Raw genomic sequence first — 13,431 nt, forward strand, 5'->3', positions numbered from 1 at the left:
AGAAGATACGAACCGAAGTCGAACTTCACCGGTCTAATAATAGAATGACAAGTATTTTATAATAAATTATATATTTAAAAATTTTTAAATTATTTTTTTAAAACTCTTTTTTTTGTTCAATTAAATATAGCTCGTCCAGGATTTTTATATCAAACCCATTTCTAATTTATTTTCTAACATACTAAATTTATTATAAAATACATTTCATTCTATTATCAGACCGGTGAAGGTCGATCTAAGTTCGGATCTTAGACCAATAACGCGATACCTAACGTTAGTCCAAGCATGACGATTGGTTTAACGACAGTTTCATATTAGGCCAGTTGAAAAGTACTTAACAAAGCGGATCGTGGTCCTTCGTCCCAGCCAGACGCTTACTGTTGTTGCGGCGGAGCCGAATATAGCGACGGATTTAAATAGTTTGTGGAGAGAAGTCGCCGGACTGATATTTATTACTGATCGCATGTGTTATAATGATGAAAGTTAAATATTAAAATAAAATTTACTCACAGCGTCGCTTTTGATAACCATTAGGTCAACTAAGGCAAACTCAAGGCAGTTCAACTAAAATTCAGGATATTTACTAAATTCAAATCTAAATCCCTTTAGCTTATAAATTGGTTCGGATACGTAGTTTATGGCGGAGTGGACGAGCCAGGAAAAGCTGAACCCTTATAAGTTTATTTTTTGATCTTTCCTTTTTACTTTCTTATATGATGGCCTCTCCCAGTGTTAATCTTTTTTAACCCTCGATGCGAGCACGGGGTGTTACGTTTTAAGCGACGAAACCTTCTCGCACCATAGCTCGCACCTGAGGATTTGTTCAATAAGTGCATGTGAACTTTCTGATTCATACTGGGCCCGTGTGGGAAGTACAATCCAAGTCTCTTTTCCCTCTCTTTATCAGAGGAGGCCTGTATGTACCTAAATGAATGATTTTCTATAGTAAAATGTTCCAGCTCTATTTATAAAAAGTCTTGAATATTTTATAGCAAGTCCTCCTTCCTTAGCACTCGGTCACGGACTTACTTGGCTGTTAGGAAACGTAGCGAAAGCTGACTGCACTTTGTGTATGGCGTGGTCCTGCTGATGCGCGGGCGGCGGCCGGCCCTTGGGGAAGTGGAAGCGGGGTATGACGCGCGCGGGGGAACCGCTGCCCGCAGCCGCCGCGCGCACCGACCGCTGCAGCGTCGTGTGCGCCGGCGCCGACGACACCTTCGGCGGCGCAGACGCCGCATAACTCTGCAAACAAACATCACCGTTCAGCGACATTCCCAAATCAAATACTTGAAAATATTATACAATGTCGGAATGGAACAACTGTGCCACAAGAAAAGAATATGCAGTGATTGAATAAATAAAATTAATGTTTGCCCCGATTCGCCTAATAGCTTCTTAAACGTGTGCTTAGGCTCTGTACAATATGAAAGTCGGAGATAAGTAGAGGTAATTAGGACCTTTGATATTGGTGCTGTCAAGCCCATCTTTCTGTACGCTACCAAAGTTTGACATTGTTTATCAACAGTGGCATTTTTGCGATTCTGGCTCCCCCTAGAAGCTATTAAGAATTCCAGAGCGACACCCGTTCGGTGACCGATATAAACAGAGATTTGATTTTATCGGCAGTTGCTGATCAGGGCTGCATCTCTTCAACTTTTATGGAACCATGAGAAAAGTCATATCGTCAAACTGGAACACTTCTTAGCCACTTATAAAATAAGTAAGTACTTACTTATATTTAATCATACCAAAACATACACCTTCACATCATGTGTTTTAAACCACATGTAGTAATTAAAATAATTGAATATTGAACAATTTTAAACTTGCTTATTTCAAAAAGGCCAAATATAGGGTAATGAAACAAAAGAGAGTAGAAAGCAATGAATACTGTAGAAAATTTTAGAACAAACATTTCACCAGCAGCATTCGACAAGAAATAATATCATAGAACTTAATTTAGTGGGTATAGCTAAATGTTTTCATATGAGTAGGTACCTAGGTAATTCCAATATGTACGAGTAAGTACCGTACATGTCTGTCTACATAAAACGCAGAGGTAGTAAAAGTGCCATTGTGCTTTTCAAATTTTTGTGATTTTTATTTATAAACAAACAAATAATCTATACAATAATTAACAAAAAATAAATAAAAATAGAACTAAAACTAACTTACTCTAATGTAATAAATAATTTAATTTGATTTGAAAATGCTTAAACATTCGACAAAATCCTTAAAAAAAGTAGATAATTCATGAGAGCCTTTTTAAATTAAATTATTAGTCGTAACAGAAATAATATATAATACTTATCGGGAGGCAAAGATGTATTATATGTGGCTATATATACTTAAATATCTCTGCAGATCATCTGTAGATCTTTAATATTAGTTTTGGTCGACTTAATACTCGTTAACATGTTAAAAAGACTAATAATTTTCTTTCAAAATTACTTTTATTAATTGTCTAAGCCATTGCCATTTCATCTTATTTGATACTTAAAACTAAGAAAAATTTAACCTTTGAAACTCCCTAAAAATTAAAAAATGCGAGCGGCGTGAGGTGACTGAGCATAAGAAGAACCATTTAGTCTCCCGGGCGGTCTATTGGCCAAGGCAATACAACCTACGTTTATTCGGTTTCGCAGCTCGTACTAATAAAGTAGAGAGACGCCGCATGCGTGGCCAATACAGAAACATCCTATGACTGTCTGTAATCGCATTCCGATCGCCGCCGGGCGCGAATCGCGCGTCGATCAAGACGCAGCATTGGCAGAGCGGTCATTTCGTTTCGGGACTCTCCTTGGCCCACAATTTTACGCACGTACGTCACAACGGGCGCTTATTATTTCTGAAACGGCCACGTGCTTCTCACTAGTTAACAAGTTTTATTAGTTTTTTTTTTTTTTTTATTAGGTTCATTGGACGATTAAAAAAGATACTGTCACTTTCAGATATCTATACATTTATGTACTTAATGAAATATATGTACAAAGGCGAACTTATCCCTTTAAGGGATCTCTACCAGTCGACCTTTGAGTGGATGAGAGGAGCACTCAGTCAGGGACAGACAAAAAATGGTTGGCAACGTTTGGAAAAATTTCGACGACCTTTGTCGTTTGCAACGCGTAATCGTTTATTATGCGTTTTAGGTCTTTGTCTTGAATTTTCAGGGCACAACGCTTATAATAGGTATTAGGTATACACTAGTAGGTAGTAATTATATGTGAGGTATCGTGATTTGTACGCAGTTATATGTAAATCTGTCTAAGTAGTCAAGTCTTTTTAAATACCCAAATTATTGTCACAAAAATCGTACTTGTGTTAAAGTATTACAAGTACCAATTAATGTTATGTTTTCCTAATTTTCGTTTGCGTAATTCGATATTAATAGTCCTATTATAGTTTCAGAATAAATCTTTTGTGGCCATGGAAATTATTTTAATCTAAAGGACAAACCAAGGAACCTCTCATCAGTCAAAACTCAAAATATAAACATTCATCTGTGTTTATTGTAGTTGTTAATAACTTCAATTAATGTTTTCAATCGAATTATACACAAAATATCTTTATAGGTATCCACGCCGCAATGTGGTGTGACCTTGTGTTTACGAGTTGGGGTCATTTATTTAATCGCTACGGATGATCGACTGATTTGTTTTCTTCAGCGGTTAAAATAATTTGTGGTGAAGGTGTTTGTATTTTTTGCATCAATCATCATACTATCAATCCTCCACTAATATTATAATCGCGGAAGTTTATGCGTATGCGTGTGCGCTAAAATGGCTCGACGGGTTTAAATGAAAGATTAGCAAGTAGTTCTTGGTAATGGCCCATGAGGTTCTCTTAATGCTCATTTTCTTACGGGATAAGATATTAAAGCTTTTACCCTAACCATAGAACATGTTTTTTAAGGGTGTTCTTCAAGCGACTTGAGTGAAGACCTCTTATGTTAATTTGTAGGAATCGGGAATCAATTGCCGGACTAACGGTTTACGTGTGCGACGCCGCGGGTACCCCGAGCTGGTACGGTAGGTACCTATATAAAATCATCGATGCACCACAAGAATTTTTTGCGGTTCTCTACGTTTTGGATGGTTTTTCATTATATATTGTTTTGACATTGAATTTCATATTTTTCTTTTTTTTTTAATTTTATTCTACATTGAACCTCATTACATAACAAAACTGTGGCAACTGAACTTAAAATATGCATGCTGTGAGAAATACAACTTACAAATTGAAGCCATGAAATAATTTCTTCTTTTAATATTAAATGTTATGTTTATGTATGTACATGTATCTTGTTTTACTCAGACGGGTTGACGTTTATTAAGAGCTAGAATAAGACCTTATGTTTTTCACAAATGAATAAACTATATAGGTATAAGGATTTCCTAAATATTTAACGAAACGTAACCAAAATGGAACATAATTATTCCAAAAATAATTTTATTCTAAAAAAATCTTTCATGTAGCATTCCGCATATAACCTAAGATTACACCTCTGTACCACTGTCTGTGTGTTTACCTACCACCTGTCGTGTGAATGCTTTCGTGCTTTTTTATTAGCTAATAGTTAAATACAAATGAAGTAAAAACATGAAGGAGTTTACTGGTTTCGTATAACATCGTACCGTACCGGGCTGAAGGAACAGGCGACAGGCGGTAGGTCGTAATTGGCAATGCTGGGTTGTTTGTTACGGCTGCCAGCTGTTCCCTGAACATTGCAAAGAAATTGTTTTCTTACCGTTTAGTGTGGTACGTCACAAAAACAAAGAATATCCAAATAAAAATGTTTGTTCCGTTTTCAAACGTCTCGTAGACCATAATTAGGTATAATGCAATGTTATAGAAATAAAAATTAATAAATTCAAGTTTTTGGTATGTATGTTTTAGCTAAAAAAAGCAGAGAAAGAAATATAAATTACACGTGAAAAAAAATTACAAAGGAAAACGAAATTCCCTGCTTTTTTAAAACTTTGTGATACACATATCTCAGAAGGACCTATGTAGAGTTGTAATTTTTGACATATTACTAACTAGTATTTTTTTATTATTTAATCTAATAATAATAATCTAATAATAATATTTAAATCCTTTGCTCTTGAAAATCAACATATTATTATCTTAAAAAGAAATAAAAAATGTACTTATGTTTTTAAATTATCAGACTCCTAAAAAAGCATGTAAGTAAATTTATTGAAAACCGTTTGATACGCTGTCACATAAACAAAATTACCTAAAAATAATATTTCTGTTGCACTTTCTACTATTTTTTTAAAAGATTACGTCGCAGCACGAGTTAGCCAGTTTGTACCTACCTTACCCAGTATTATTAAGTAATGACTTTAATATATTACTACCACATAAGGATGATGTGTCCTTAAATGTACCTACTAAGTATATCCGAAATAAATATTTTTTATTATTTATTTTATTTATTATTAGTTGATAAAGGTATCTATCTATTCAATTCAATTAAATCTACAATATGATATACATATGTGCTCAGCACATATTTGTAACTGATCTGTAGGAAGCGCACATAGAAATATGTGTGGTAGGTAGAGGTAGTGGTAGCGTTAAGTAGAATTAAGTTATTTTTCGCTTTATTTTACTTATTTTTCTTGGAGTCAGTAATTTTTTTTTGTATGTACAGTAGTATAAATAAACAAAAAACTATGTTTACCGAAATTCGCGACCCCCTCTTTCTTTTTCAGTACCTATCTTGAGATAGGAATATCGATAAATCCCAGCTCAATGTCTAATCTAAATGTCTGTAATAGTCAGTGAGAAGTAGTCACAGAAGTAACTGCGCCTCTTATAAATTATACCGGCTGATTTATGCAATGTTCATCACAACAATAATACCTACCTACTTAGACTTATGGTAGGTAAATACGATTCGCAATGGATTCTCGTGTTCTATATTTATAGAGAGCGGGATAGGAGTCGAGAGGGGGCGGCAGAAGGGGCCGGCGCATGCGTCGACGTCGCCTTTACCACGTGGTATAAATAGTCGCCCGCGCATGTCCGCACCACACCAAATTGGGAAACGGGAATGGCCGACAGAGGTTGCGCCTCGACTTAACAAGTAAGATGGTATGTTGATGCTAAGTAAAATATGTAGTTATGTTTATAGCGATAGACGTCAGATTAAAAAAATTGTACAGTCGATCAGAAAGAGGTATACCTATATATTTTTGCAGCTACATACAATACAGTAATGTAAATAAGCTAAAAAAGTGGAATTATATTTATAATTGACCTTAAGTACTGGACCAACTGGTAGCAACTACCAGATTTACCTAATTTGTAGATCGAAACTTAGAATTGTCTTACTAATTTCTACTTTTTAAGGCACCCATTCTTCATCGGATTCCTGTTTCATCGGATGTTTTCATCACTTGATTTTTGTTTCGTTGGATTCTTGCTTTGCTAGATTATTGTTTTGGTGGATTTATTGATTTGGCGGAATCACAATATTGTTTATTATTATGAACTCAATCGTCATTATGTAGCATAAAACGAAGTTATGATAATCGAAGTTTCATTTGAAATTTTGTTAAAAAAAACTCAATCCTATGAAACAAGACTCAGCGAATTACGCACCACATGAAACGTTTAACTAATAAATTAAGATGAACCAACTTGTAGTTTTGAATACATACACTACACACACTACATATACAACATGAATACGTCATGCTGTTACACATAATAGTGGTGACAGAACTTGGACCAAGCATTGAGCAACTTAATAAAAGTTCTGTGTCTATATCACCTACCTACAATAAATATTTGCACGAGCTAGCAATGATTAAAGTCGAAAAACATCAGCGTAATTTTTAAGATGTGGACATGGAAGGTCAAGGCAGTTTGGAGTAGGAGTAGTGTTCTTTTTCTCATTGACCCACTTGTATACCTGGTAGGTACGTAAGAGTAGCAACGTTTACAAAAGACAAAAGTCTGTAAGGCCGTGTAGTCGCATACCTAAACATTGTCTGCCTCAATGGAAAGGCTGTAAAGTAAATGTACGAGAACTCGGCATAGTCTCAATAGTTGCCACCATTCATTTTATGTTATAGGAAATAGAGGTTAAAATTAATAAATTCAAGTTGGTTGGTTGGTTCATGGTTCATATATTGGGCATTAGCGAGTCGAGCAGTCAGACGTTGCCTTAGAACTCGTTCATAATTGTTTCAAAACCTTTTTACTTTACTTCTAGTATGTCTTGTGACCAGAGCGCGAAGAGAGAGAGAGAAAGAGAGAGAGAGAGAGAGAGAGAGAGAGAGAGAGAGAGAGAGAGAGAGAGAGAGATATTTATTTACACATATTCGATGCACAGGAAAAAAAAATAACATTGAAGAGTTTAAATTGAGCCTCACTTAGTATAATGCTGCAGCAAGCCGCAACGCTCTGTTTTTCGGTGGGACCCATTTAAAACTAGTACATCGAAGACAAACGCCATGACTAATAAAAATAAACTTACGTCATTTTAGCGGTCAGCGAGCAAAGCACCGCGATGCATGTCAATGGAGTCTCAAATAAAGTATTGGTTCCAAATCTGAGGGTAATGGGAATGGGTTTACCCCAAAAACGGTAAAATTGTATTTCGTGGGGAGTAACGAACTAGTCTCCATCAGACCATAAGTAGGTATATAGTGAGTAAAAACGTGATGCACTGCATTTGTTTTTAAGGGGTAGTCAGGAATAAATTCCAAAAAAGGTTACGGACCACACTGCTATAGAATATATTTTTGTTTGAATTACAAAAGCTTTTGCTGTCAATAAAATAATAATATCCGTATTTGGTCCACCATGGTCAGCTCGTCATTAGTCAGTAAGTATACTGTCGAGTCAATACAATACTCAGGCACTGAATTTTCTACTACCAGGAACCTGTGATTCACAGTAAACAAATAGTTCATTGTTTAAATAAAGACGATTTCTAACCAAATGAAGAATGTAATATTATTCATAAATGCATGTATAAATTAATTTAAAAAACTGCATGTGGCAAACTTTCTCGGCCTTAAAGAGATTCAAAACCGGCCAAGAGCATGTCAGACACGCCCAAAATGGGGTTCCGTAGCCATTACGTTAAGTACTACGCGGAATCTTCCAAGTTTAGGTATCCTTAGCCTATTAAAGTAAAACTTAAGTATTATTTTTCTAAGTTTGATATTCGTAAAAAACACCACCACTTTACGTCTATGGGAGGTACTCTAAAAAAAAAATTATTTTGAATTTTTTTATTGCACCATGTAGTCGGCATAGTTTACATATATATTCGTGCAAAATTACAGCTTTCTTGCACTGATAGTTCCTGAGCAAAGCCGCGGACGGACAGACAGACAGACAGACATGGCGAAACTATAAGCGTTCCGTTTATACCGTTTTGGCTACGAAACCCTAACAAGGCGTGGTAGCCCATTGCAGTGTGTTGAAATTAGGCCTCTCTAGCAGACGGTCGTCGGTTCGAATTTTAGCACTCACCTCCACTTCTGCGTTTTTCGGGATTAAAGTCCGAAATTAAGCTTAAAATTATCGGTAAAGATAAACATCGTGAAGAAACCTGCATACCAAAGAAGCAGTTCGACGTTGTTGTGAAGTTCCCAATCTGGATTGGAGCTCCATGTAGACTACAAGTACAGCCCAAGTCCCTCATTCTAAGAGCAAATACTGTCTCCAGTAGTTAAATGTATGCTGAGCGGCAAAAAATCTGGCCCTCAAATGTGTGCAGAATCGGTAATTTTGTATGAAGGGTGGGCCAAATTTGTGCCGCTGACTAAAGACTACATTTATTGTGTAATGAAAAGGTAGGCAAGTTAAATACTATACAGGGGGCCTACCAGTATGCTTAATACCCATAGTACAAGCTTTCAATTGGTGTCTAGTGTACCTACCATGATATTTATTTATTTATATTTATTTTACAGTAGAAAGGAAATTACTTGCTTTTCTAAAATACTTCTAAAGTAAATATAAACATTTCCCAAAAGTAGCATTTGGCGCTTTGGTAGTTTTTCTTTGCCACTGTCGAGTGTTGCTTAGTACCTACTATATTTATAATTAAAATGGCATCTATCATTTCTATGTAAAAAATTGCAAGCTCAAGGATATCTAGAAGAAAATAACTAAGCGCAGACAATTACGCGGAGTACCTATGTTGAAACAAGACACGACTTTACCTCAGGTTACAGAATACGCACACTCTCCGTACACTCACCAGCACCAATATGTCACAAACAAGGCGTGCATAAATATCTGATACGACTCTATTTCTACGGCCGGTAGGACGCATCGCTGTGGCAGATATTAATGCAGGTGACTGTACAATCAAACATTCGTCTACGCAACAAGAGCGTGTCACAGAAATATTTAGATTCACGATTTAGCACGGTCTCAAAGCATCTCCATCAAGTGCTAGGCGGAACGGCGTCGACTTGAGTTTACTTAAATACGCACATTTGTTCGGTTACACGTCAACGCAAGGTCCTTGTACAAAACGAGGCCGATTCGATTCGTCGCACGTCAACTTAAGATCATGGAGTGTGGTATTCGTCGTATGGCCTAAACTTGGAAAATATCGTTCGTTAATTTAAGTTTTTTTTTGTTTCTGTTCAAGTAATTCTACAGGTACAATCCGCGTCAAAACTAGTTGACCACTTTTTCTAATTTGATACATAAGACATTTGTTGACAATCGAATGGCGTAACGAACCTACGTGGCCGTGAAGCACCAGAATCAATATACAAAAGTGTACAATTAAACTAACGGCTTATGAACATATTAATTAAGACCTATGAATTTGTTGGCCAGTGTAGTCCATTAAGTTATTACAGCATATAAGTAAGTCAGATTTTCGTACCGCGTAACTCAAACCTATCCACACCCAACTGTACAATGCAATCGATACCACAACAAAACCTAGAGCTTGTTTGTTATGATAATATCGTAGTACTATGACAAACAGCGTGAAAATGTAGAGCTGCCGTTAGTAGTCAGTCCACATGAAACGTAGTTGACAAAGAGAAATGTAGAATTGTGCGAAAGCAGCTATTAATTTTACTTTTGGCTATTTTTTTAAGTTTTACTTGAATATTCATTCAAGTACGAATAGTAGTTAACTAAGTAAGACGATATTGTGATACAATCGATATTTTGAACATGGACCTTTTTAACGTAGGTATTTTAATTTAGCAGATCTAGGTATAAGACGAGCGTGAATGGGAACGTTGGGAGAGGAAGGCCTAGACGAACGTACCACGATCAAATCGGGGACGTTCTGAAGAAAGGTCGGGTCAGGAGTACTCTAAACCGACGTGCATGCATGAAAAGATTGATGAATGAATGTAGAGGAAGCGAGAGTTGTATGCCAGAATCGTAGCAAGTGGAAGGATGTAGTCTCTGCCTACCCCGTTGGGAAAGAGGCGTGATTTTATGTATGTATGTATTTTAATTTTCGATATTCAAATATGTAACCATAACCATAAATCGCACGAAGATTTGATCTCGAGCGACATAAGAATCTTGCCGCCATTAGGTACTGTTGTCATTTTGTTTGTTGCTTTTTTTCTCTATTGTTGTTTAAAGTTTATAAAAAATGTTTTCTTTATTTGTTTTAATTTATTTATTACAATTACTTTACTAACATCTATGGATATGTTACTGATGAAACAAGTCAGTCACTCAATGCATGTCATTTGTCATCGGTTTCTGAACCCATCTTAGGGTATTTATAATATGTGTGTAGATAAAATAATGTATGCAACTGTACGTAATTAGGCCTTTAAACACTCATGTGATCCTTTTATGAACACTCGTGTTTTAAGGACCGTTATTACGTAACAGTTGCATAAACTACTAAATTAACAGTTGCATAATTTACGGATAAGGGTTTTTAAAAGGTCATATTTTTTCCTCTTGTTATAGACAAGTGTTCTTAAAAAAGCGTAATATCTGTTTCTAGGGATTTAAGGCACAAGACTGAAAGAACGGCCCGACCAAGAACGCTATTTCTGGCTGGAAGGTTAATTTTAGTTTCGAAAGATCTGTGATACTCGTAACTTTGTAGTACCAGAAAATCTTCGTAATTTGCATTTTTTTCGTTTTTGTCAGTATAAAATAAAGAGTTTACATACATACACACCTACATACAAAGGTAGTTTGTGGCAAACAACTACCTACTATTTGATGCACTCAATGTATCAGGCAATAAAACAAAAAAAGTTTTTTTTTTAACAAAAATGTAAAACCGACTCCAAAAATACACAATAAAATAACAAAAAATGGAACCGACTACAAAACCCTTAAAAATATTTTTCTAGGTACGTACAAGCTCGAAGTCGGTGACTCAGCACGACCCAGCAGGAGGGATTGAAACCCATAGTATGTAGGTGAGGTAGACGACTATTGTCCCACTCCTGCTGGCTCGTGCTGAGGCACCGACTTCGAGCTTGTACGTACCTAGAAAAATATTTTTAAGGGTTTTGTAGTCGGTTCTATTTCTTGTCATTTTTTTATTTTTTGGAGTCGGTTTTACTTTTTTGTTAAAGAAAATCTTTTTTTTTCACTTTTTAGTGATTCGTAGCCAAATCTCACAACGACTCCATTAAGCCCAATGTTTTATAACAGAGTTCCGTTGCCTACCTTCTGGCTTCAGCATCAGATCAGTTCAAAAGAATCAAAAAAGCTTCTTCTTAGTCGCTTATCTAGGTATATTAATCATGATCGGTTATAGTCGAGCGAGAATTACTTAGCTTTGATGAGTTCCTTTGGTCATCTACGGTCTTCTTTATCAGGTCCAGGTTACCAAATGTTACTTTCTGAACGTAAATGCTCATCTTAATGCTAAAAATGCCAAAATCGCCATAGGTGTGCCTATAAAATTTGAGGTTTGCCCTCGATTTCCCTAGGATCCCATCATCAGATCTTGACTTGGTGACAATGGGACCACCTCAGAAGAATACTCTTTCGAATAAAAAACCGGCCAAGAGCGTGTCGGACAAGCCCAAAATAGGATTTCGTAGCCATGACGAAAAAATTAAGTAATATTTTTCTAAGGATTTTATACGGAATCTTCCAAGTTAGGCTGCTCTACTCTTAAACTACTAATAATTCTCAAGCAAATTTAGTCGTTATAGTTTTCCTTGAAAGTTTGATAATCATGTACACAGGGAAGCTTAAAGTTCCATCTTACAGACTGGCTAAAACCAGCCAGCAGCAGTAAAAAGTCGTTTCTGGGCAATTGCATACGTTTTTATAATAAAATTCCAAAAAATATTATAAATGACACGGATACAAAATTCAGATCTATTATCAAGAAGACATTCATATCAAAGGCGTATTATAAAGTTAATGATTATGTCATGGACAGGGATATTTGGAAATAATTCCGATCCACATTAGCGATCCCTTCAAATAGCGAACCTACTGTGTTAAAAATAAAGTTGTGTTAAATACTTGTGATGTATACATATCATTTATTAATATATTTTTTAATCTGTTTAAAAAAAATATACCTAGTTGAGTTTCTTGCCGGATTCTTCTCAACAGAGGTTTTTCCGAACCGGTGGTAGATATTTTTGACATTCATAAGTGCTTGTTATAGCCTAAATTGAATAAAGATATTTTGACTTTGACTTTGACTTTGATATACTTACTACCATCCTGAATTTTCATCCCAAATTTTTCCACCCACCATTTTCAGATTTTAGGGGGGGGGCGCTCGATTTTCATGAAAATTAGCACTTGAAAATTGAATATTTTGCAGACTAATCACTGAATCGAAAAATCGTTTTATCAACCCCGTAATGGTTTTAAGAGACCTATTCAACGATACCCCACACTACAAGATTGGATAAGAAAAAAAAATCACCACCACTTTACGTCTATGGGAGGGACTCTAAGAATTTTTTTTAAGTTTTTTATTGTACCATTTAGTCGGCATAGTTTACATATATATTCGTGCAAAATTACAGCTTTCTAGCATTGATAGTCCCTGAGCAAAGCCACGGACGGACGGACAGACAGACAGACAGACAGACATGGCGAAATTATAAGGGTTCCGTTTTTGCCATATTGGCTCCGGAACCCTAAAAAAGAATTTTGAAAATCGGTCCACAATTGACTGAGCAATCGGTGAACATACATAAAAAAACATACAAACATTGAAACATAGAACCTCCTCCTTTTTTGAAGTCGGTTAAAAAAGGAGTAACTATCGATAAATAGGATTTACAGAAATGTCAATACGGTATTTGAATACTCCTGCATTTGCCATGTCTTATATATTATTATGAAAATATAGGTATACAGAAAGTGTTTAGCGAAGAGAAAACATAAATCAGTTGAAAATTGGACTTATAACGATTTTTTGAAAAATCTATATACCTGTCTCTTTCTCAAACGCTTTTCTCTATGCAG

General features: G+C 35.8%; 1 protein-coding gene across 1 annotated transcript in view; it reads right to left on the reverse strand.

Moving 5' to 3' along the window:
• The window catches only part of LOC141429973 (uncharacterized), a 77,249-nt gene that overhangs the window by 20,564 nt on the left and 43,254 nt on the right, over positions 1 to 13,431 (reverse strand). Inside the window, exon 2 of the mRNA XM_074090504.1 lies at positions 1,030 to 1,242. Within this exon, the coding sequence (XP_073946605.1) occupies positions 1,030 to 1,242 (213 nt within the window). The remainder of the gene's footprint in view (positions 1 to 1,029; positions 1,243 to 13,431) is intronic.

Source organism: Choristoneura fumiferana, chromosome Z (genome assembly GCF_025370935.1).
Source record: "Choristoneura fumiferana chromosome Z, NRCan_CFum_1, whole genome shotgun sequence".
Lineage (NCBI taxonomy): Eukaryota > Metazoa > Arthropoda > Insecta > Lepidoptera > Tortricidae > Choristoneura > Choristoneura fumiferana.